Source organism: Uranotaenia lowii, chromosome 2 (genome assembly GCF_029784155.1).
Source record: "Uranotaenia lowii strain MFRU-FL chromosome 2, ASM2978415v1, whole genome shotgun sequence".
NCBI lineage: Eukaryota > Metazoa > Arthropoda > Insecta > Diptera > Culicidae > Uranotaenia > Uranotaenia lowii.
In genome coordinates this window covers 297,205,390-297,232,674 of record NC_073692.1, presented here as the reverse complement: position 1 = coordinate 297,232,674, position 27,285 = coordinate 297,205,390, and the positions used below count along the sequence as shown (strand labels likewise).

Here is a 27,285-nt window from a genome sequence, read left to right as displayed (position 1 = left end):
GTCCTTTAAATCGATGGTCGAGATGTATGTGCAACCGCTTAAGTTGTTGATGATTGAAGAAATTTGGGGAATCGGGTAGCCTTCATTAACCATCACGCTATTCAGGTGGCGGGCGTCCAGGCAGACACGGCATTTCCCGTTTTTCTTCTTTACAGCGACGAGTGGGTTGTTCCAAGGGGAAAACATGGCCTCTTCGATGACGTTCATGGTCAACATCCTATCGATCTCTTTGTTCACCTCCTCCAGCACGTATTTTGACATCGGGTAGTGTCTCTGTTTCTTCGGCGGTGCATCTCCAACGTCAATACGATGCTCGTATAGCTGTGTTCTGCCTAACTCGCCATCTTCTGCCTTAGGAAATCGCTGCACAACCAAATCTAACCGTCTCTGCTCTTTATCTGATAGCGTCTTCGTTACGGGTTCTTTTGGTGGATCTTCTACTTCTGCTACTGTAGGTATGGTTTCCAGAGAACAACACACGGCCTTGACACCAAAGGTGTTCCAGAAGTCCATGCCCAATATTACACAGTCTGGAATCGACGGGACTAACAACACTGGAAGGGTTTCGTTTCGGTCATTGTAGGCTATGGGAAGGCGAACAAAGCTGACAACTTTATGACACGTCCCATCAGCTGTTTGTATTCCTCCTTTAGCGTTTCCTTTTCGTAATCCTAGTTCATCTACAATTTTCACGTTGCTGCCGCCTAGCAGTGAGCAAGTAGCTCCGCTGTCCAATAAAGCTTTAAGTTCTTTGCCCAGAACTCCGATGACTGCATGCGGCCTGTTGTCTTGTCCGGGATTGATGATGATCGAGTTGAGTTGTGTCAATATCAGGGTTTCAATAAGAGTGTTGCTTGGGTTTGTTGAATCATCTCCCTCTACTGATGATTCCCCGCTCTGTAGTTTCCCGCATTGGAGCGACATGACGTGCAGTTGCGTAGAGTAAATCCTTTTTTACCGCAGCCATGACAGAAGTAGAAAGTCTGCTCCTTGTCACAATCGACGAACCGGTGACCTGCTTCATCGCAATTCCAACAAACCATTCTGGATCTTTGCTCCTCAAGCGTATTTTGTGCAGACGGTTGACGTGCTTTGCTTTGCCTGCGTTGTTGGTTCTGCTCCGGATTAACCCAAGATTGCTGCTGCAACTGTACTTGATGGTCAACGGATTGATGATTTGACTGGAATTGGTGCTGTCTGGTTGGATGATAGTTATTCTGCATCTGCCACTGCTGTTGTGTTGTGTGCAGCTGTTGCTGCTGCGTTTGCTGCGGGTGTTGTAGTTGCTGTAACTGTTGCGTGTGTTGAGCGTACGGTGGTTGCTGTTGTTGCTGCGTGCGTTGATAGAACGGTGGTTGCTGGTGGTGGTTCATAAGCGGTTGATTCTGTCTATTGGCTGTTCTTTGAAATCGATGATCTACGAATGTTTTGATAGCATTGATCTGTTCCGTCAGTTCCTCCATCTTTCCGTACCAATACTCTTCGTCGTCCGGCTGAGCTGCTTCTTTTGGTAGTCTGGACGTTGCTGTTGTTTCTCCTGAACTGCTCTTCTCGACCGTGCTCACCTTGGAATACCGCTGATTAAACGTCGGCTTCGGTTGATTCTTCGGCGTTGCCAGCTTTGGTGCTAACAGAGATTCGTGTGGAATTGACATGCGTTGTTGCCTGTCCAGCAGAAGCTTCATGTTGTCCTGGGTCTTGCACGTCCGAACTAGCTGTTCAAGCGTAGTAGGACTGGCTGCAGTAACTGCTGAAAGGTAATCCATGCGCATATTCTTTTTAACCAGGAACAGCTTTTCTGCGTTCGACATCGGAGGATCGGCAAAGCGGAACAACGTGGAAATGTCTTTGAAGTATTGATCAAACGACTCTGTTTCGCCTTGGTAACGAAAGAATGCCTCGGCTCTCAGCAACTGCCCATGCTCTTCACCCAGATAGTCTCGACGAATTATGCGCTTGAACGCATCCCAGGATACCAGTTGACGTTGGTTGTCTGCATACCACTCCAGGGCATCGTTCATAAGCAGATGCTTAACGCCTGAAAGTAACACCTCGTCTGATATGTCGTCCGATATCGCAAAGCTCTCGACCCGATCTAGGAACGTGTTAAGATTTTCAATATCCTCGCGTCCTTTGAAGAAGAACCGCCAGTGATGAATTGCTTTTTGCATTCTGCTGTTCTCGTCTGTTCTGCGTGGCTGAAGCTGTAGCTGCAACAGATTGTTCAAGAGTTCGTTTCGAAGATCTTCATAACGCCCTCTTTCCGCATTCCTGGAGCTTTCTTGTGTTGATCTGGAACCACCTCGGTTGTTCTCGTCGTTCGCCTCTGTTGACTGCTGCGCTTGCCGGTTTCGTTCGCCTGCAGAGCTGTCGTTCGCTGGTTCATATTGAGAAAACAGAGTGGGTGGGATGTGTGAAGGTTTACTTGATCTCAATTCATTGTTGAATTCTCGCTGTTTCGGTTTGGTACCTGTGTGATGTTTCGGAGAGATTCCTCGTCCTCTTCCTCGGCTTATGTTGAGCGGAGATTCTGCTACAATCGTAGTATTTTGCATGCTCGCTGAAGCGCTGAAGACTTCCGCTACGCTGGCTTCTCCTGCTGCTGCTTCTTCCTCTACTGCAACAAGGCTCGAGTTTGCACTAGCATCAATCACTATTTCGTTTGCACCGTGTTCATTCTGCGCGCGCACTTTTGAGAGCAACCCGTTGACTATTGACTGAAGGGAACGTAGAACGTCTACCAAATAATTCGGAGGATCTATAATGCTTAATCTTTGTTTATAGTGAAGTAATCTAGCTTTAGCTAAGGCCAGATCATGGTTACTATTCGATTTGCAGGCTAAATCTACAAACGTCTGCAGATCCTTGATACCGGTAGAGCAATTTTCGATAGTTGTAGTCGGACTCATGACATGAATCGAGCTGTCATGAAAGACATCTTTAATTTGTTCTTCTTGAACCAGAGCTTTTAATTTCAAAACCTTACTTCGGTGTGTGAGAGAATTTACATTAATAATGTGTCTTAACGCAAGCTCATAAGCTATTTCTTCTTCCGACAGTGAAGAAAAATCCATTTTGGATTAATTTTTCCAACTGTATTTTTTGAATCACTTAGTATAATAATAAGTTTTGTAAGCTTAATGTAATGCAGACGAATCAAATGCTTATCAATAAATGAACTTAAAGGTGAAATCTTATCAGGATTTCAGAAATTTAATTATCTAGAGGAAAAACCATCGAAAAACCATAATTTTCTGTTATGCTGTGTGGGTTTTTATGTTGGGCGCCAATGTAAGATGAAGATTGGCTTAAAGAAGAAGAAGAAGTAAACTTTTTTTCTCCTTCTTTGCCAGGCTAGCTCAGTTGAACCCAGCGAATGAAATTTTGAGTACTTGCAATTATGTAGCAAGTCATGAATTTTTTGTGTTCATTTTTGTTTGGTCAAACCATTATGCTATCTTATTTGGCAGTGTTTTATAGTTGTTACTCACCCATTACATTGAACAGCTTGAAAGGCCATATAGCCCTGGTTTGTCATCCTGACACCAGATGTCGCTTTGCTGAGGCCGAAACGGAGTTGGTGGATGGACAGACGAAGATAAATATTGAATTCCGGGTGAGCTTCCGGACCCGTTGGCTTGTATCCTCGTCGATGTTATGTTTTCCGGACAGGACAAGCGGCCTTGAAGGCAGGTTTCCAAACCTGTCTGGATGCTGCTGGCGTGGTGGTTCGCCGGAAACCTGGCCTTTGTTGAAGCGGGAATTGACCAGAAAGTGCACCACCAGAACTCCCGGTTCCGCCCTCCTGGAACCAACTGTCGTTGTGGATCACCGATGAATTGGCAGCAAGACAAAAGACGGTGCAAGTGCCACGAAAATGTGCCAGTGGCAAGGAAAGTATGGACGTGCCACGTGCTGGTTTTTTCCTCGGCACAATTACGTTGCTGACTGGCCGTTCCGGCCGTTGATTTTTCTTCCCGGCTGTTCACTCGCACCTAATTCGCCCGGGGAACTCACCAAGAAGGACACTTTTCGAAATAGCTCGAGCCTTTTTTAATTAAATTTCACCTTCACAAGTCTCGGGCCGCACGTTTCTTTTTTCGCGACGACGCTTCCCGAACCCACAACGTATCACCAAAGACTCCTCTTTTAGGCGGCCGTTTCTGTTCTCCTTTTTTCTTTCCCTTTCTTTTTTTTTTTTTTTTTGTTGGCAAGAACAGGGTGGGATTCCTCTTCTGTTTTGTTTGCTCAATCGGCTGCACTGAGAGCAAACTGTAACAACTTTGGGTTTGACTGCCTATATTTGCAATTTTAATGAACACATTATTTATTCCGAATTGGTTTTCAATTAATGTAAACCAAGTTTAATTTAAACTGTAACAAAGCTCCGTTGATTCCACAGGCGTGTTTTCAATGCAATATAAAGACCAGTTCTGGAAACTCAATGTACCGCTTAGCAGTTATCAATATTTTTCCTAAAAAAATTGAAAATTGCATAAGAAGACCTAAAAATTGATTCTACTTGCTTTTTTAGTGATCTCTGAAGGAAAAAGCCATAGTAAAATGAAATTTAAAATAATCGAAAATTCGAATCAGCATGTTGTTTACATTTTTTTTACTAATGAAAAAACATCAGAGATTCTTCTGGCATCTCGAATCGAGCATTGTTTGAATACGATTAGGCCCAAGCATAATTCACTCACTTGCAAAATGTTCCTACAATTCTCATTCTAGAAAACTCATTGATATTCTTATAAAAATCAACAGATTTTACGAAAATTAACAAAAAAGATACAATTGACAAAATTGTTAAAATATACAAAATTTACAAAATTGTGAAAATGGACAAAGTTGACTATCCGAACTGATATTGTTATTTGTTCATCATATAAACAAAATTGACTTCAAAATGAAAAAATCGAAAAAATGCCAAATTTAAAGCAATTGATTAAATTGACAATAGAAAAATCGAAAAATTGACCAAACCTTAAAAAATGACAAAATTGACATAATGAACAAATTGACAAAAATGGTCAAATTTACAAATTTGACAAAATTTAAAACATTGAATACATTGACAAATTTAACAAGAAATACAAAATAGGTCAATTTTACAAAAATTACAAAATTGAAAAAAACTTAAAAAAATTAAAAAAAAAATCAAACTTATACAATTTACTTTTGTCATTTTTGCTTAAAAATGACAATAACGACAAAATTCACTCTTGTCATTCAAGTCAATTATGTTTATTAAGAAATTTTTATCCATTTGTCATTTTGTTTAATTTTGATGGTTTTTTCAAATTAGTTAATTTTATCAATGTGGTCAATTTTGTCATCTTTGTCAGTTTTTTACTAATTTTGTCAATTTGGTAATTTTAAACAAATTTTTTGCTTTTGTCAATTTTTCCTTTTTTTATGCTTGTCAATTTTGACAATTTTATCAATTTTTAATTTTTGGTTTATTCTGTCAATGTCATCATTTTTGTCAATTTCGTCATTGATTTTGTCATTGATATTAATTTTGTCAATTTGGTTAATTTATCTTTTACGTTAATTTGGTTAATTTTTATCTTATATTCTCAGAATTTTGCAGTTTCACTAATTTTAGCAGTTTTATTGTTTTGTTTAAAATTTTCTTAAATCTGTCAAATTTTAACAAAAAATCATGTAATTTACAAAAGCGATAAAATTTAAATAAACATATAAAATTGACAAAATTATCAGAAATAATAAATTGACAAAAATTACAAAATTGGATACTTAACTAAATTGACAAAAATGCCAATACGACGAAATTGAAATTATTGACAAAATTTTCAAAATTATCATAATTATCAAAACTTTAAAATGCAATTGCCAATTCGAACGATTATTAGACCCTGCGTTACCACTCCGGCGATATAAATGTATCCCAATCATGTTTCCCATATGCTAGATTTCTCCACTTCAGAGGTCAATCCGGGCAAACGTTAAATTATTTGAATCGCATGGTTGAGCATATTTTTTTCAAATTGTATTCTTAATTCATTTTTTAAGGTTAAGTTCTTCATCTGACCGTAAGTTGCGTCAAACCCGAAGCAATCAACCATGTGCTCGCTCGGCTAAAATCTCAAGTCGATGGGTGGTGTTAGTATGTATGTATGTATGTATGTTGGTAATCCACTATGGGTGCACGGATTCACCGCAGTTTTGCCAAAGTATGGATTCGCAATCATTATTTAGATTACTCGACAGATCTCCAATGATGCAAACACCGTACCCGGTACCATGGCTTCGTGTGAACTGTTGTGTTATGAATGTTTCACGTGTCTGTGCTAGTGTATATTGGAGGAATGAGTCAATCAGTTACACAATCAGTTTGAAATTTAAAGCATCTTTAATGCTATAAATTATCTTCAGGTATTCCGGCATCCGTGTATATACCTGGCCAACTGGCAACTGATTGAACATTCTTATATATTTAGTTATTTGCATTGAGAGATACATCTTACCTATTGGCCGATGTAATTTGTCCAACTTTATACCTGCTGTCGATCACGGGACTTGATTCCAATCCATCAGTTTTTTTTATGAAATCATAATTTTCCCCAACTGAGCGTGTAGAGACTCTCGCAGCTGCCATTTCAGCATTCTTCCCTGACACATTCTGCTTTTGGATGTAACTTTGTTACACAATGACTACTGCAATCTTCCACCTTCAATTCCATCACGATTTTTCCTCCACTAACTATTATTTTTTCTTCTGCTCTTAGATCACACACCTCAGCCAAACAAATACAATATTTGGTAGTAAAACAAATCTCAACATTAACATCTAATTCACTTTTATGAAAACCAAACACAAAATCATTTTTGTGGAAAACCCGCATCCCTGCACTTTTGCTTATTTTTCACCGCTTTTTCTATCAATATGTTACCTCATTTTTGCTACTATCGCTAGAAGTGATCACTTTCACAATAAAATAACCTTTATTATGATTGTGATTCACGCACTTCGCTGTACGCACTATTTCCTTGTTGCTGATATGGCCGCGGTTAGCCGCTCTTCATATCACTTCAATTGACTAACGCCCATTTGCAATCCTTTTTCACTTGAACAAAACGCAATAATCACTCACAGCGCAATAATCATGACGCTCTTGGGCAAGAAGCCGATAGTCAAACTTAATTTTTTCCACTCCATGTTATTTCGCCTTTTGCCATCCCTTGCAGTTTTTTTTCACTTTCACGCGCCTGCGCTTGTCAATCATAGCAGGCCGCGCGGCGCTGTGCATTTTTCCACACGACACGTTGGATCATGCTTTTTTATAATAAAATCATAACGGGTAATTCTCTCAAAACAGTTTAGAATTATTCACTTTTTTTGGACACACCTGGATTTACTGAAAAGTCGATCCAGTAATTCACATCGTAGCAACAGCTTAATTCCGATTCGCAAACAATCGTCCAACATTTTTTCATAATAAGTCTGCATCTGCTGCTGGTCGATTTCAGTAATTAAACACTTTTCACACACATTTTTCAGAAACTTCAGAAGCTCGTATTTTTGGTTGTATTTTAAAAATTCAACCACGATATCGATCGCGATAACGTTTTCGGCAAATTTCGGACATATTAAAAGTCGTCTAACTATTATTTTTCCGAACTAACTGTAACCGCCCTGGAGCACGCAAAAAATCAGTCTGTACCGCTCGGCGTCCCACACGCAACTGTCGAGTCGATGGGTGGTGTTAGAGATACAAAAGAGATAAATAGTGGGAAATGCGGGATATATATACATGGTGTTTCGATAGAAGGTCCAGCAGTTGATTGGCAGAGCTCGATTTGTACGCCCATGTCGGTCGATTTCATCATGTTCACTGTGGTGAAATTGGCTAACGCACCGTTGTACTGAAGCGAAGATTGCGGGTTCAAATCCTGCCTGTGAGCCGTTGTATCTTTTTCAAAAAATTGATGATATGTATGGCTTATGTTCTTTCTTTCTTTGATACCTCATGTTTCTCTACTACTTTCCATCACCTTCGAAAATTTCAGTTACCATATTCTGTAACTCCGAAAAGAGTTTATTGGGATTACATTTGTTTCAATTTTTTTTATAGAAACGGGATTATACAGAATATTCCAGTATCCAGTAATTTAAAAATCACCAATAAGTTGCAAATCAGTTTTTTTTTATTTTTTAGCGAATAAAAACTTCAAAGTGAAGGCAATGCATTATATGCCGTCAGCCAAAATATTATTTAAAGTACATATTTCAGTCCTTTAAACTTATTCTCTGATTTGATTTTTTTTTCATCCTATTAAACTTTAAAATAAATTGGAGAATTTCGATACTCAGAAATTCACCACTCAAACCAAAGTTCACAACCATTTGCTCATGATGAATATATGCTAGGGTGTTAGCCTAATGTGTCATGTCGAATTTCGGAAACCAACCGTATACAATTTGTAGATTGTCCCAAAAAAACTGACCTGTCCAAAATTTCAGCTCAATCAAACTTGATTTAAGGGTGCCTCAAAGCGCTGAAGTTTCGGTTTTTAGACCATCAAAAATTACCCCAAGGGAAATCGAAAAAATCGAAAATTTCATTTTTCGTGTCGAATGACTTAGAATTGCATGAAATGTCGAGATCTGGTGTTATCTCGAAACAAAATGTTGGGTCAAAAATTGATTTTCTGGGACTTTTTTTTTGGAAACCGACGAAGTCTCAGATAGTTGATTTCTGGCCCATTTTTTTTTCCGAGGGAAGGCTAAATCTCGACGTTTCATGCAGTTTCCTTTGGTCTCCCCTTTGATGATTTTTGAGGGTAAAAAAACCGAAACTTAGAACGCTTTGAGGCATCCCTAAACAAAATCTGATTGAGCTGAAATTTTGCATAGGTCAGTTTTTGGGCCAATCTACCAATGTATATGGTTTTCAAAATTCGATCATTTAATTTTTACAATACATACACTGTCACCCTAATATAGGCATATAAGGGCAAAATAGTGACAATTTTTCAAAAAAAATATCAGTCAATTTTGAAACTGGTTTTATTGATCATTTATTCAAATTAAAAGCCAAGAATTACAAAAAAAAAAGTGCACGATCAATTTTGTGTATAACTGCATATGGTCAGTTTTATGAAAATTAACGAAGAAATTTTTCTAATATACCTACCGTTTGCCACAAAGATATCTATATCTATTCTACCAAAAACTAATCAAAGCCAGTGGTTCATTTTTGTAGAAGCCGACAGTCGATATTTTATCCTTTGTCTCCCAAATGTTCAGTTTGGTAACTCTACTGCTTAAGTGGCGACCGTCAAAAATGGTTACTAGTTCGAAAATACATACACCTATTGTCAATTGAAAAACCAGTTTAGTTTTTTTACGAGATAATGAAATGCCATTGGAATCTCGAAATTTTATGGACGTGCTACGTAAATTTATGTCACCTTTAAAACTCGAATATGTACGTAGAAAACCTCATGAGTTTGACTAAAGCGATAGAATTTCTTGTACCCGAGTATGTCCACAATGTCCAGTTATCAAAACAAACCGCTTTCTAGTGCCAAGGATTCAAAACAGATCTGAGATGCATTGCCAACCGAAACTAATTAGGTCATAAACACGGTGCCGCCACTCTTCTCATTCTCCTAACACACCTCACCTTCGACAGGTGGTGATATCTCAATTCTTTGTATTCTTAAAGAGGAGAGAAGAAGCAAGGCAAAAAACTACGGCTCCAACCATTGTCAGTACCTTGTATAGTGATACAAGTTTTGCGCAAACTCCCACATATAAAACCGGGTGGACATCGTCGAACTACTTTAATAACCGAATGATACTGATTGCTAATAACCAAGAGACAGAGATGGAAATCCTCACGAAGAAGACGACTCACTAAATACTAACCGATGGCGATGGCGTAAAATGAAAATTGTTTGCAAACAAACTTTTTTCCTCTGCTCTTGATTGTTTTGTTGTCTTAGGTTACCTACTTTTTTTTCTTAGCTTCTACTTTCTTTCTTGCTACTGCAGGTTTTTGCTCTGCTCACGGTGAAGAACATGTGACATTTATGTTACCTATGTTTTCTGCATCTTGACAAAGACTAATTCCAAGTATGGCGATTATCCTTCCAAGCCTAACAACGACACCATATCGGAATTGCAGTTTTCAATCATCCATGGCGATTTTTTTTTTGCGCGTTTGCAGCAAAGAAGCTAAACGGAAATTATATAAAACCAAACACCGTTGCTCATTAGTTTGCACAACCCAGCCTTAACGCTTCCAGTTTAGTGGAAAAAACATGTGCTGACTTTTTGCGAGATATCATTTAAAAGTATCCTTCAAGTGTATTATGCCATCGAAATGTGCCATTCAATGTTGCATAAAGTCATTCGGAATTCAGAGGATTTATTAAATTTAGAGAAAAGAAATGTGATTTTTTTATTAAAACACAAACTCTTATGCACAAAATTAACAAATGGGGATTTTTTTTTATTATCTGACAATTTGCGCCGGGGGTCTTCAGATTTTCCCCAAAATTGAAAATTTGGTTTATTTTTGCGACTTAAAAACACATGTATTTTTTCAGATTTCTAACATTTTTATTTTTTGAGTTAGCTTCGGTTAGATTTTTTTGTCAATAAAAAATAACCATTTTTCAAAGCTACATAACTCTGTTATTTTTCAACGGAAATTATAAAATAGCACATCAAAATGCATTAAAATTTTATCAGCTTTCCAAATAAAATAGTTGAAAATAAATAAATAAAGACCTTCAACATGAAAAGTTGTAAATAAACTTTAAATGGCGTCTAAAAGTACCGTCTGCACCACCGAATATTTTGCAAAAAATACCATTGAATAGTTCAATTTATGATGCAACTTTCATCTGAAGACACCAAAGTGGGCCATCAACTCCTTGAAGAGTTATGAAAGAAATAATGACGAAAATCTCTTTTTTTACGACGAAAACAAACAATGCACACTGGTACAGAACATCAATCTAGCGGAACTAAATTAATAGCGCTCAGGGATGAAACGGTAGACTTTTGATGTCTTCGACAACATTGCCTAGTTTTACAAGGCGCATACTTTGAAATAAAATATTGAGTCGAGGGGTGCACCAATAGCAAGATAAAAATGCTAACTTTGTTGTTAAGCATTTTAGAGCTTTGGTTTCTTCTACAAAGTTGTTTATCTTAACAAAATACATTACTTTGCTGAACAAGTCAATGTTCTACAATTTCATTCTAAGAAGTTACAATGAAATTAAAAAAAAAACCTTGAAAAAACAGTTTTTTAAATCTAAAAAGTTGTAGGTAAGACAAATCAATTTTCAGTCTTCGAAACAAAGTTGAAAAAAGTTAAGATCTACAATCGTTTAGTACATTATGATGTGTTTTGAAATTGCTGAAGCGCTGTAGAAAGCATTTAGTGTAAAATATTAACGATTTTCAAAGAAAAGTTTATCGAATTGCGCAAATTTTCGCACCATCAGCCAATGTGGATTTTATTCCTGGTGTTAAGAGGAATCATTTCCATATAAAACTAGAGTGGAACTCGGTGGAACTCGAAGAAATTTTAAGATTGAAAATCTAGTATTTTATTTACAAATATCCCTTTTTTTAGACACTTTATAAATTTCTTGGTTTCTTCGATGCAATTAACTTGCAGAATTTGAGAATAAGAATTAATTAGATGATTAAACCGGTTTCCTGTTTCAGTGTTTCAAATTTATCAATAGAATCTGTTCTAGAACATCATTATATAAATGATATCTGTAGCAACACGTGAAAGTGATTTAACTCCAAAATTAAAGTAGCTTTCAGCAGTCAGTAGCTGGTGGCAGGCCAATTTTTGCTCTATTTAACGAAAAAAACACTTTTGAAATAATAAGTTTTCGTTGGATTACAAACTCAATTTGAGTCAAGGATCTATGACCATTTTGAAACCAGAGCTGTCAACACGTTGATATACACCATTTACTCCTGATCGAAGAAAATGTTGTAAAAACAACTACTACTCCCACTACGACTTCAACCTGACGAAGATATTTATATAATGATGTACTAGAACAGATTCTATTGATAAATTTGAAACATTGAAACAGAAAACCGGTTAAATCATCTAATTATTTCTTATTCTCAAATTCTGCAAGTTAATTGCATCGAAGAAACCAAGAAATTTATAAAGTGTCTAAAAAAAGGGATAGATATTTGTGAATAAAATACTAGATTTTCAATCTTAAAATTTCTTCGAGTTCCACTCTAGTTTTGTATGGAAATGATTCCTCTTAACACCAACAATAAAATCCACATTGGCTGATGGTGCGAAAATTTGCGCAATTCGATAAACTTTTCTTTGAAAATCGTTAATATTTTACACTAAATGCTTTCTACAGCGCTTCAGCAATTTCAAAACACATCATAATGTACTAAACGATTGTAGATCTTAACTTTTTTCAACTTTGTTTCGAAGACTGAAAATTGATTTGTCTTACCTACAACTTTTTAGATTTAAAAAACTGTTTTTTCAAGGTTTTTTTTTAATTTCATTGTAACTTCTTAGAATGAAATTGAAGAACATTGACTTGTTCAGCAAAGTAATGTATTTTGTTAAGATAAACAACTTTGTAGAAGAAACCAAAGCTCTAAAATGCTTAACAAAAAAGTTAGCATTTTTATCTTGCTATTGGTGGACCCCTCGACTCAATATTTTATTTCAAAATATGCGCCTTGTTAAATTATGCAATGTTGTTGAAGACATCAAAAGTCTACCGTTTCATCCTTGGGCGTTATTAATTTAGTTCCGCTAGATTGATGTTCTGTACCAGTGTGCAATGGTCGAACAACTGCACTCACATATGGAGGTAGCGCGCACTTCTTAAAACATGGAAACAAAAGAACTTACCAAAGCAGGTAAAAACATTACTTTTTCGTGCTTTGTAGAGTGTTTGCAGCATAACTGACTTTAAATTTTAACTAAAATTCTTAGTATCGTATTGTTAATGTGATATAACAAATTATGGGAATGTTGCTTTTACAACCTGGTCATATGCTATATAACTTATTAACTTTTTGATCAAAGATCATTGTGAAGCATAATCAATGCCAATAATAGAAGGTTCAGTCTCTGTTTTTGGGATCACAAAAATGTGATTAAAAAATGAAATATAGACGTGCTTTACATAGTTTTTATATCGGGAGCTAAGCAAAATCCTTTCCCATTGATCAAAAACAAAGAGTGTGGCACAAATGTAGAAATAATCGAAGAGCTCAGTATGGCCAGCCCAGGCTGTAGAAAGCATCATTCCCATTGTAGCTAATATGACATTGAAAATATGATACTTTTACCGTATTCGTTTTCTCCATTCACCCAGTTTTAAGGTTTACCATACTAGAACGAACATAATTCGTCGTCAGTGTTTTGCTACCTCGATCGCTCACAAACGAATCTTCAGTGTTCCACCGTCCATTTTAAATCAAATCTGGGGAATTACGGATGCAAAACTGAGCGCATAAACTTCTAAAAATGACAGCAAAATTTGCAAAACTTGTGGTGACCTGGTGCAAAACTGGGTATAAACGAATACGTTATTAGATTTTTGGATATAATATGAAGTCAGTTTAGCTGCAACACTCTACGGCCTCTACTTTCATAACAGTCCCATTTGCAGAAACAAGCAAGCGAGAAAATCAGCTTTTCCTGTTTTGGAATACATTCTTAAATTGTGATCACCACTTTCAGCATAAACAAAAATCGTTTCTAGGTTGTCATAATAAATCGTTAGACTTAAAATTTTCGAAATTGGGTTATTGGTAAGGTCGAGAGCACTATTTTTATTCATTATGGGACTGTTAATCGACCATATTTGAAACCTTTTTCAAATCTACTCGCATAACAGTCCCATACAGAATATTTTTTTCTCACCAAGCTACTTTCTAAGACTTAAATTTGATCATTTTTGAACTTCTAAATGCAATTTTCAGAAAAAGAAACATACTTTTGGAAAAATATCGTAAATTTCACATTGTAAGTTGAATCTTTTTACGATTTTTGATTGCATCCGATTGTTATTTGCTCAGGAAGTCATTCCTAAGGAAGTCAGACCTGCCTTCGAAAACTCGTGTGCATCATTCGACATCAAGTGAGTTAAATTTTTTTAAATGATTCAAAGCAATAAATCAAAGACAATTTCCCCGAAAGAAGCATAACCAAATCCGTGGTATTTCACATATAGAACTGTTATTCGGGTATCTTTCATATAGGACAGCCACAAATTGATATATTTTTTCGAAATTTGTAGAACAAAACCTCTTTTTTAGTGTTTTATTTTGAATCCCTATGTTGACTTAAAATGACGAAAATTCATATGGGGTTGTTATGCGAATAGGGGCAGTTTACAAAGCACAAAAAATAGTGTTTTTACCTGCTTTGATAAGTTCTTTTGTTTCCATGTTGTTAGAAGTGCTTGCTACCTCCATATGTGAGTGCAGTTGTTCGACCATTGTTTGTTTTCGATGCAAAGAAAAGAGATTTGTTGTCATTATTTCTTTCATAACTCTTCAAGGAGTTGGTGGCCCACTTTGGTGTCTTCAGATGAAAGTTGCATCATAAATTGAACTATTCAATGGTATTTTTTGCAAAATATTCGGTGGTGCAGACGGTACTTTTAGACGCCATTTAAAGTTTATTTACAACTTTTCATGTTGAAGGTCTTTATTTATTTATTTTCAACTATTTTATTTGGAAAGCTGATAAAATTTTAATGCATTTTGATGTGCTATTTTATAATTTCCGTTGAAAAATAACAGAGTTATGTAGCTTTGAAAAATGATTATTTTTTATTGGCAAAAAAATCTAACCGAAGCTAACTCAAAAAATAAAAATGTTAGAAATCTGAAAAAATACATTTGTTTTTAAGTCACAAAAATGAACCAAATTTTCAGTTTTGGGGAAAATCTGAAGACCCCCGGCGCAAACCCGTCAGATAATAAAAAAAAATCCCCAAATATTTAAGTTCAATCAAGAATAGGTCTCAGCACGATTGCTCATTCCGGATGACGTTTAACAGCTGATTCCTGCTGCGTGTAGCTGTTTACAGTTCAACAGTTCAAACTAGTATGTATCGTGTGCCTTAGTTTTAATAATTGCGAGGCATTTTCCCGGAAAAGCGATAAAATATCGTGCACCAATGTTGTCCTTTCCTCAACATTTCGCTGAGTCAGCTGGCGAGAATGGAAGAACTAAGCATTAAAGCGGTCCGAAATAAGATTCGAAAGTATGGAGAGGAAAGCAGCTTTGTGGACAAAACAAATCTGGGCAAAAAACAGGTCCGGTGGACAAAACTTTGGACCGGAAAGTCATGCGTGCTTACTCCAGTAGCAAGACTGTCTCAGTGTGGGATGTGGCCAAAAAGAGGACCTGCGGTAAGATTTTTTTTAAAAGACCCAGAAGAAGCAGAAAAAGCCGAAGTGGAATCAAAACAAGCTGCTTCTGTCAAACCAAGAGCACGTAAATCGTATGATCGACTGCTGTGTGGAAAATCGGTGTGCGTTGCAATTTTTGCAAAATTGATTACGCTCAACCGATTTCAGGTTATCAGTATTACATTGTTCAGGATGGCTAAAGTGTTGACGAGACGTATGACTTACTGGCTTGGTACCAATCCAACAAAGTCCAGATCTTACCGAATGAGATGAATGCGCTAAATTGTCTTCAAGCGAGACCGATTGAAACTTTCTGGACCCATACCAAATCGTATTTGAGAAAACTTGTGAAGCCTGCAGATTCTATTGAAAACTTTGACTTCAAGTTATTTATCAAATCTCGTAGATTTGCAGATAACTGTTCATTATCTTGCCAATAATTTTGTTACTGTTCACAGTTTACGAAACGGAAGTTCTAAATGATGAAAGTTGTAAAATAGAGCATTCAATTATTTTTGTAGTGTTTCTCTATTGCAATTGTTTGGTTTTGCAGATTCGTTGTCGTTCTCCATTTTTTATGTTAGGTTTTTAGACGAACAAAACCATTCTTCAATTCAATATTTTAAAAAAGTTTTCAGCAAGAATATTGAGATCTATACCATATACTCAGGTAGAACGATCATTTTTTCAATTTAGGTCATGTAAATTCTTAGAAAGGTAGCTCTATTTATAGAGTTCAGGAATTACCAGGATGTTTTCATCGTTTTACGGGATTCGGGAAATTACGAAAAAATTTCTAATCATGCTTTTTAGTTCTAGATTACCATTACCACAAACAATGAGGATGGCGATAACGAAATTAACTTTGATAGAGACCTTATCAAAGCATTAAATTTGGAAGAATCACTTCGATATTCGGCTCTTAACAAACACATACTGAAATAAACCTGATTATAGAAATAATTCGACAAAAACTGTTGGAAAAAGATTAGCACACTCAGCTAAGACGATACTCAGAACACCGAGAAGTGAAAACACAAAAATCGTTCATTAACATTGCTGGTGGTCTGTTTTGGTACAGAGGCATGCGTTCCTGCTTAAATCAGTTTTTTTGGGTGTTTCAAAATTTGCAACCTAGTTTATGTAACCCTAAGTACAAAATATAACTTTTAATTATTTGAGAAACCTTGATAAACCAATGTCGATATCAATCAACGTTTATGTTGACGATTCGCCAATTTAAAAAAAGCAGTGAATTACAATTATGGCTAATTTTGATCAATATTTTTTTTAAACAGATGAAGCACACATGCCAATAGCTCTTCATTGCGGAAATACCAATCAGTTCAAAATCTAAAGAATAATTCTGGTTTACGATCTGTTCTTATTTCATTGTTAAAATTTACAATGAGTTATACATCTAATTTTTATTCAAATTCATACACCAAATCCTAGACCCTCATTCGAGTACGATCCTTCACTTTTATCTTCTCGGTGGGCCTGAAAGATAGAATTGAGCTGTCTCGCGACTGAAAACAATCACGAAATCTGTACCGATCGAGCTCAGGACGAGTTGGTAGGATTGTGAATTCACTCAAAAATTTCCTAAAATTTATAAAAAAAAAACATCACAAAAAGAATTAAAACAGAAGAAAAAGCGTTACCTTGACCCCTTAATGCAATTGCATGCTCCTTCATTTTCCTCGGATTCAAGTTCAATTTAACGTGTTTTAAAAACGAGTTTTTTTTCTGAAACAGTACCTCATTGGCTGGCTGCATATGCAAGCCTTCATTATATGAAACTGAAAGAAAAATGTGTTACGCAACAAATTATCAAAAAAAAAGCAAATTCAAACTTTTAACTTTCTTCCTTAAGGTGCTTTTCAAAACTCTGCTGGATCCAATTTATGTTTATTTATCACTGGTGGACTGCTAATATTTACATTTTAAAAAATTTCGCCTATTTGGAAAGTCCAAAATTCTTTCAAGTTGATATTTTAACAACCAGCAATCCAATCATTTGGCCATGGTATCATCTTGAGGGTACGGGTTAATTTTTTCAAGCATCCAATATAAGATAAGATAAGATAAGAATGTCAAAAATCAAATAGAAATAAGAAGAACGCTTTGTTTTTTTTTTCAAAAATATTGTTTTGATTCAAGGTTTCAAACAGAAGCTGAATAGCCTTCTACTCAGCTTTAATTATAGAACAGTGTGGATAATTAAATAAACTTAATTTGGAGCTGAATAGAATGCTATACAGCCCTCGAGCAGGGCTGAGTAAGCTTTAAAAAGCCTGTTTTATGGAACTTATGGTTACTTGGAGGAAATTCTTAGTTAATATTTTCGAAACACCAGAAAACGAATGCGAATTTAACATATCGAATGAAACCAAAATTAAAAGCTTCGGACATAAGAATCATTGCACGAAAATAGAATACATGAAACACTCGATTTAAAAGAAATTAAATCCGAATAAAAAAAAACACAGATTAGGTCAGTAATAAACCATGCTTAAATAAAAGTTGTTTAAGAAAATGATAATAATTGAAGGGTTGATTGACAATTTTTTATGCAATATCTTAAATTGAAATAGTATTTAATCGCGATTTGAAATGTGAATTTTCGGGTGATTCCTTGAATGATCAAATTAGGAACTGATAAAAATAAAAATAATGAATTCCAAATTTTGATGTCAATATTTAAAGCCCAAAGCAAATGCTATTTAACTTAACATTGCGCATTAAAATGAAGATAGATTGATTAAAAACTCATGATCGATAAAAAAAGGTAAGTGAAACGATTATAAATACTCAAGCGTTAAATAATAAGGAGTGTATTCGAAAAAGTTACCTGATGATGTAATATTTACATATGCAAATTTTTGTGATGTTCTATGAAGTGGTTTTCGAGATAGCGTCCGATGAAGAAATTTATCGACATTAACTTTTGGGCAACACGTGCGCCATCTATAATGCATACTATTTACCACCTTTTTTCAAATCAAGGCAATTTTCGATTTCGTTTGCTGTTTCCTGAGGCTTGACTTTCAAAATAACTCAAAATTTTGAATTTGGTCGAAGTTATAACAAATTTAGCCGATTGTTCTCCTTCGGCACAAAAACAACGTTTTTGCGTAATGGCACGATTCTAAATACAACTTAAACAGAGTATAAACTTTGTGGGACCTATTGAAGTGCTATGAAGAGAAAACAGTCGCATTTGGAGGCTGTCTTTTTTGTATTTTTAGCCATTCATCCTGTCAATCGTTATGAAAGAATGAGTAATTTATCCTTGTTTATCTCCGGGAAATACAGGCGAGACTTGTCAACGAAATTTTTTTAGTTGAAAACCTGCCAGGTGACCGCTAAGGAGTTCATTTTTCTGTCCATTTCGAATTTTATTTTTGGAAAATACATATCTCTCCACAAGCAGTTCAAATATTTTGCGTACGATTTTACCACCTTTTTTTGTTTATTTTACCGGTTGGCAGCTTTTCTACCTTGTTAAATGAAGTCAAGCCTATTTATACATAAGTCAGCTAGACGAACCAATCAGAAAAAATGACTTTTTTTTATCACTTCTTCATTCGTATTTTCGGATTGAGCTTGAAAAAATCTCTTACATTCCTCTCACAAAACAATCTTCACTTTTATTCAAACTTTAGCTGACTATTGCATTTTTTAGGACTTCTTAAATGATTTACCACATAAATTTCGATCGAATAGATGATTCCTAGCTGTTTTTCGGTCTCCCACTGGGACTTTTCTGGATTTTTCTCGATCCTGCCCAAAACAATTTTTTTTTTCAATGAATTTTAGTACTGGACGCTATCTCAAAAACCAATGGGGTGAGTTTTTTGGATCACTAGTTCAATTTCCCATTAAGAGATGGCACTTATCAAAATGGTTCCTTAGGACAAAAATTTGTATGGAAAAATTGAGAGTTACCTTTTTTAAATTTTTTTGGCGTAACTGGCACACTTTTTTGAAACTTCTAAAGGTTCCCACACATTTTCCGGATCGTTTGCGCCCGGTGCTGATATCGAACGAGATGGTGAAAGTTGTTAAAATCGCGAAAAACTGTCGGTGAGAGAGTAATTTTTTTTGTTTTGATTTTCTATTCTAGGGACAGAAGGGCTGCCAGTTGGGAAATATTTTTATGTTTCACAAAATTTTCTTAATTTAAAACATTAACATAACACAATACGCCGAAAATATTAGTAAAAAGCTTATTATTGATTGCTAGTTTGCAGAAAATCAATCGAAAAGTAATGTTAAATTCATATATCAATGAAAAGCCAATAACTTGACCAACAAAACCCACTCAAAAAATTATACGAACTCGGCCGAACTTTTAGAGTTATAACTTACTGAAAAAAGGTATTATTTTGGATATTTTGAAGTATTTCTCCTTTCTTAGTTGAAATATGTATCTGACATGTTCGACGAAATTGTGTGTTTCAACAATTTGAACAACTTTTTCAAATTCACCAAGTTTGTAAATTGTATACTTAAAAAAGATATTGAATAAAAACTCAAAATTACTTGTATTACTTTTAAAATGTTTGTTACTTTTAAAATTTTCATGCGACCTCTGTGTGTTTTCAACTATGTTTCTTATACTAATAAGATCTACAACTTTTGTGAAGACATCAAGTCTAAACTAATTATTTTTAGAAATATTTTTTTATCCCCCTTCCAGGCGAAGAAATCACTTTTCTCTTTAATGAATTTGATAGATCATCGAAAAAATATAAACATATTGTGAGACATTAAATGCCTACCGTTTACCGTTTGTCCGCAAATTATTTTGATTGCTTATTAGGTACATTTAACCCTGTGAGCGGCGTTTTATATTGGTCGCAGTAACGAGTTGAAGGTATTTGTTTGAGATACTTGAGACATGTTTCAATGGCTCACGATCAAAAAGAGAATAAACAAATACTGATCCCACAATTTTACGAAATGATATTTCCATATTCAAAAAGCGTTAAAAAAATATTTGGCATCCTTTTTGCTTCCAATCCGTTTTTCGCTTTTTGTTTTGATTGGGCTTGGGCCTACTAAAAAGAATAAAGCCTACTCTTTACTCTTACACAAATTTTCATAATATTCTCTTTAGTAAAATATTTTTGACAGACATTCAAGGAAGTTGTATTTTGGTGCACAGAACGCGATTTTCAACTGTCCGAACTGCATTCCGGATAACTTTAACAACACCATCCTCATTATAACTGCAACGCTTACGTACCTTTGGGACAAAAATCGAGGTTTCTAACTCGGTAAACTGGAAATATCAGGCTACGATCAAATTGTCAGTGAATCGGACGGAACGATCGATTGTTCCCGTGTGTTCATATCTGCAGACGTCAAACCAAATGGACATAGACCATTTATACGATTTATCCCACCTGTATCATCCAGTCCCCAGGCAGAAAATGCCGCTTCATAGCCGTAAGCAGCTAACGAGAACAACAGGCAACAGCTTAAGTCGGGCGACACAAGTGACATCTACTTCAAACCGGAGGTGAAGCAACAAAAAAAAAATATGTTTTTCCTGATTTTTTTTGGTGCCAAAAAAGAGGATACAATCAAAACATCCATTGTAGGTATATTTTTTGAAAATTTACTTGAATCAATATTGACACTCACACTGTTTTGTTCATTGTAGAGAACTGCAATGAAGACGGCGGAAAAACTAAACCAGTTAAAAACTACCAGGATCAAGATATTCTACTTAAATTTTCCAAGTACTATGAGGAATTACAGTAAGAGCTTTTATCATCGATGATTTATCGGAATACGATTTCCTGCAAGTTTAAATTGTAACCAATGCGGCTGTTAATTTGTAACAAAGAAGATAAATAAAATCCGTGACGAGTATGATTTTTGATAACGGTGATTTGTGGATGTTTTTCATTTCGATAGAACGTTTCAAAAAAAAAAAGGAAAAGCTGCAGCAGAGTCAAAATTGACATAATTCTCAAACAGAACATCATATCGGAGTTAATTAAAATATAATAATATAACAACATTTTTATTGAATGTTGCTCAAATTTTCAGCTTAAACGTAGACTACAAGAACAATTTAACCCATTACTTGAATCTTGACTTACCAAACAACTTTACAAATTAAAAAATATAGAATTTCTGGATAGGTTTTCATGATGGAAGCAGCGTTAATTTGCCGGTAGATTTGCCTTGTCCTTGGAGAGCGCAGATCCATGTCTATTTCATTGGCGTAAATTCGCTAGAGGAAAAAGATGTAGAATTGACAACCTTTTTTCAGTACATCTGGACCACATCGGCTACCGGCCTGCCCCTGTTATGTTCGCAGACGACTTGCGCTTCGAACGGGGAACCAACATCATCTTCGGACGATCGTTCGAATCATTCTATTTGCTTTCCAGGTTGGTAAACCATACATAGTTCGACCAAACGAACCTCATCATGCGAAATACCAACGAAAGGCCTGGAATTTTAAATAAGATTTATTGTAAAAATACCTACTACATATTATGATTACTACTTCACTTGAGCAGAAAAATAAATTTAACCTGCTATCATGTTCGATGCGTAAAACTGCATAAATGGAACGAGCTATTGTTTACTTTAAATTTAATTCCGGTAAAACGAAATTTCAAAATATCGAAAGTCTTCCAAAATTCCGAAGCTTCCTGTATGGAAGTGTTCACTTTTCGCTGTGTATATCCGCATAGTTATGGAATCAAATGTCGTCTCGCGTACACAAGCGTACCGGGATTTCTGAAGTCATCCATGGGAAAATCTCCTTGTGAATTCCTGGGATGCTCGATAAATTTACCTGCACATAAGTCCATGACACGGCAGCTCGTCTTTTTTGTCACTATTTAATGTTGTTCCTATCATTTTTACCTAAAGCAGAAAACGTATGAAAATATACAAAACCCACAAAACTGATCGGAACCAAACGGATTAAAAATAACTTCTTCAGCATGAAAATCAAAATCAAAACAAAACGAGGAAAATTCTCGCTCTTAACAAATTCCCTCTCTCCACTGAGAGAAAATTGACAAGTGGTGGCTCCAAACGGTCGGTATGTAAAGGCGCTTGCCGACAAGCCCCATTGACAGATTATTACCTTATTTTGTGCACCTACAGATTACATTACTAGGTAGCCTCACTGAAAATTTCATCAATTTTCAGCCATGCATTCAAAAGCTATTGCATTTTTTCGGATACACTCGTTAGTTTAAAATTTAAGCTCTTTTCAAACTTTTCAAACTGAAATATAATATGAAGATGACAAAGATTTTTTTTTTATTTTTTAGAAAGAAATTTTACCAATAAAAACGTCTTACAATTGTATAGATAGAGATTTTATTTCATTCAAAAAATTGATTAAATCTGCAAAACTTGATTTTCGCTTTAAAAATATTTTTTAAAACTTCTTTAAAAATTCATTAAAAATCATTTATTTCGCACAGTTATGTAAGAAAAGTTCCGAATTTTCCTCAATAATTTTTAAAATGAAGAGTCAATCACCGTAAATTTATTTTCATAAAGTTATTTTATCGGCTTTTATCTTCTTTCTCAAAGAATATAAATTTCGCCGATATAGCCGATAAAATATATTCCTCAATAATTTTAAACTTTTTTCAAAAGTTCAAGAGCATCACAATTAATCAATACTAGCTCATAAATTTTTTGAACCTCAGAAAAATGTGAATTTTGTGGCCTTATGTAATTTATCAAAACCCTTTTGATTGATGAGTTGAGCATTTCGAAAAAAAAGAAGCACAAAATAAAATTAAGGCTGAAATTGGTTTCTTGAAGAATATTTCATATAAGCATAAAATTTATAATGATAAATCCGAATTTGTTTTATTGTTAAAGTGATTAGTAATAAAGTATCAGCTGAACTTTTTTAAATAAACTTCTTAAAACCCATTTTAAGGTAGGCTTTTTGTGTGTCAAGATTCAAGTTTCAATATAAAAGGATTATTGAATTACAAATCGAAACTGACAATAAAAAATTAGTTTCAATTCGTGAACGTCATGTAGTGTCGTAGAATGAAATGCCTTAGGCCTAGAGTGATAATAGCACTTAATAACGCCAGAGGCGAGCCAATTTTCTGACATGTTTGGTAACACTTTTTTTAGTCACCTTTAAAGATCAAGTAATTTCACGTTACTATGGTAAATTCATTTCATCAACTGAAAATTTTACTTGAAAAACAAGCTTGATTATTTGATATTTGGGATTGAACTTCTATCTACAAGTGGAAAAACTTTGAAAAAACTGTAGCAGAACTCTGGACCTTCGGTGAAATTTCGAGGTTTGGGCAGTAGCTCTGAGTCAAGATTGTAACTTGCATCACCTATATCTTCATCAACTTTGATTGAAATTTTGAGTGTACAGTGGAATTCTCCGCTTGATATTCATTAGAGATATACCGAATAGTGGTATTCAGCCAACAGCCGAATACCGAATATTGACCTTTTCAATTATTCGGCCAAACGAATATTCGGCCGAATTTCTTTGATTTACAAAATGTCACCATTAGCTGAAAAGATATCAGATAACTTGTCGTTTCTAGGACGTTTATATCAAATGAGATTGGATTCCAGTGAAAACTGGACAAAACAGGTGTTAAGCTATTTGAAATTGCTTTTTTTATATCGAACTAGCTGACCCGGTGTGCTTTGCTACCCTTTCCAAAAATAAATGTAATTTGTAAAAATTTATTCAAATTTAGAAACCTCATCATAGTTCAGAACTAACAACTTTGAAATGAAAGCCGTAGCTGGAGTTCCGAATTGCAATTCAAAGATGGTATATATTATTACCTGAAACTTGATCTCTTAACTTGTTTTTCTAGATCTGAAATTTATACTCTGTTTTTAAAGCTTCCTAATGACTTATGCAATGTCAAAATTTATGGATTTTTCCCTTTTTTTACAAAGTGGGAAGCTACGAACTTTCATAAAAACATTTGTCACATCTATTTTTAAGTTATGCCAAATTTCCGTACCCTCTTTTAAAATATGGTCCCTTCTTTCAAAAGCTCTTTATCTTAAACTTACAGGGGAGCGCCCCCATCTTTTCCAATTTTGTCCCCCACTGCTTGAAGAAGGTAGGCTGATTTACCCGGCTCGAGTTTAAATAAATTTCTAATTGAAAGAAAAAGATTCGCATATTGGAATTTATTGCATATTGTACTTTATGGAGATGCCAAAATTATGTTAAAAAATGTTTCGCCATATGCGAAACTCATGGACATGAGACATTATAACTTGAAGTTTTCCCAAACAGCACTTTTAACGGTATGAAAACTATCGATTTTATACAGTGCAATTTTTTTTATAAATAAATTTATTGAAGCAAAAAACAGAAATATTTAAATAAAATATCGGTTGCATTACTAAATCAATTCTCAGCGTTTTTCATTTTCTCTTTGAAAGTCAAATATTCAAAAATGTTGGCAAAAACAATTTTTTGAGTTAACATTTGTCCCGTATATTGGGGCAAGTGTAAATGCAAAGCTTATTTTCTGATGCGTCAGAGTAATGGGTTCAAAATGGATTTAATACGTATACCTGTTTGTTTGTTTTATCAAGTTTCATTGATATATCAGCAGTATTCCAGCAGTATAAATTTATGTTTGTTACTCCACTTTTAATGAATGCTGTTCAAAGCAAATGACCTTCATTTACAAAGACATTTAAGAATTTTAAACATCCGCTTCAGTTTCAACATTCGGAATAACCCTTCTGGTCTTTCCAACATATTGAATCATAGGATGAATTTCTTAAAAGTTCGACGTGTGCTCTTGTCCCACGGTGTAAGTTGACAGGAGGGATTATTGCTTTTAACACTTTAACGGTATACTTAAAAATTTCTCATAAAAATTTAGCTTACAGTTGAAAATCAGTTCTAAAGTCTCACTTTTCAAAAAAGAAGCGGATGAAAAGTCTCTTTTATGCAGCCATGTAACACAAAAACACTTTTCATGTTAAGTACCTGTAAGCAAAAAGTATGATGTTTTTTTTCAGAATTATTTAAAATCAAAAGATCCCATTTTCATTTCTAAATTCGTTTCAGTTGTGAATTTGGGCCGAAATAACAATGTCTGAAGAAAACATATTTTTTTATTTCTTTGGAACAGAGAAAAGTTGAACGTTTGAACATGGGGTATATGTTTTATTCGATCGTCAAAATGTCAATCTGGGTCATATCTAGGCATCATTCATAACCATGTGCTGTACAAATAAGCTAGGAATCAAGTAGAAAAAAAATCACATCAAGGCCACCATCGCCACCCCTTTCATTGAAAATATGCTTGGTTGAGAAATACGCGCCAAAATATTCCCACTGATCAGTATGCTATGCCATGGTTACTATCCTTTTGCGACAATGGCTCGCGACGCCTCGACCATGGAGACGAAAAACAAACCGCCCAAAGGAAAAAAAACTCGTGAAAATGGATGTCATGACTTTTATTGGCCTGGCTTCGACCAGACCGAACTGAACGCCATGAGAAATTTTTTAAACTGCAGATTTTGAAACTCATGTAATTCGTTTGCGAGACCAAAATAAGTAAATTGATTCACTGGGATGTGTTCCTTGGGTTAAAAACTGTTGGTTCTGTTTGATAAGTTTTACAGATTTTGTCCAAAGTTGAAAATATTAGTACAATAAACTCAAGTGTCTCGGAAAACTGCTGATGGCGTTCAGTTCGATCTGGTCGAATCCCGACCTATTTGTTTCGAAAAACTACAAATTTTGTATGGAAGCCCTCCTTTCCTTAAGTCGCAGGGGGTTTTAACTATCATAGAAACCATCTCCGGCCCCAAATACTCTCAGATGCCAATTTTGACGATGATCGGTTCAGTAGTTTCCGAGTCTATAGGGAACAGACAGACAGACAAACATTCATTTTTATATATATAGATATAGATTAGATGAATGTCTAATTTTTGCTAGATGTTATTAAAATAGTTTCCAAAAAATACGATGATCTTTAACCTCAAGCATACAATACTTTCTACGTTACAATACTTTTTAAACTTGTAAAAAAGAAGGAAAAACCTGAACAGGAACTATGCATTATTCTAAAACAAACAAGAGGAAAAAGATATAAAATTACTTGAAAGTATTCATCGAATTACAACAGCAGTGTTCAAATTGTATTTAACAAATAAATGTACTCCAAAACATCGTTTAGAAACAGAAAATTTAAAAATTTTCATAAAGATATTTGATTTTCTTAAAAAATTGATTTAGCATAAAATTTGAATAAATCTGGGTAAAATCCGGGAAGTTTAAAAAAATATGTGGCCATACCGGTCAGATTAAATTTTTCTCGATTTCTGCCTTTTAAGTTTGAGCAATACTACTCAGATCAAAGTTGCAAGTTGTACGTTATGAGCATGAAGTCCTGCCTAAAATTCCGAAAAAAAGTTATCCTTTAATAATATTCTTTGCGACCAAGCATAAGTGCCATACTTTCCTTAGAAAATCAGTTTAAGAATAGACAAAGGATCCCCTTTTAAACTACTGATTTCTGAACTTTTATTTCGACCAAGAACTTCAATTTTCGTGTGACTTTTACTTTCTAGTCAACTTTTTCGAGTTGTGAAAACGAGGTGGGTTCCCATAAATTCAAGATTTAGTTTGGTACTTACGTCGTTTTCGTCAGACTGGGGTCCGACGTTTTCCGGCGGGTATTGCGCGTTTTCTTCTGCGATCGCTCCTTGTACGATTCGGACCGATTGACAGAGACCGGCGCCGATTTTGATTTGACACTAAAATAAAAAGATCGTATGGGTTTCGTTAGATTCATTTAAAAAAATTAAAAATAAATAAACTTTGAAAC

At 35.0% G+C, this 27,285-nt stretch overlaps 1 protein-coding gene across 3 annotated transcripts in view; it reads right to left on the bottom strand.

Annotated features, from left to right (window-relative positions):
- LOC129748366 (rho guanine nucleotide exchange factor 11) overlaps nucleotides 1–27,285 on the bottom strand; it is a 353,958-nt gene that overhangs the window by 130,336 nt on the left and 196,337 nt on the right. For all 3 annotated transcript variants that reach the window (XM_055742966.1, XM_055742968.1, XM_055742967.1), the window contains one exon: nucleotides 27,095–27,214. In XM_055742966.1, the coding sequence (XP_055598941.1) occupies nucleotides 27,095–27,214 (120 nt within the window). The remainder of the gene's footprint in view (nucleotides 1–27,094; nucleotides 27,215–27,285) is intronic.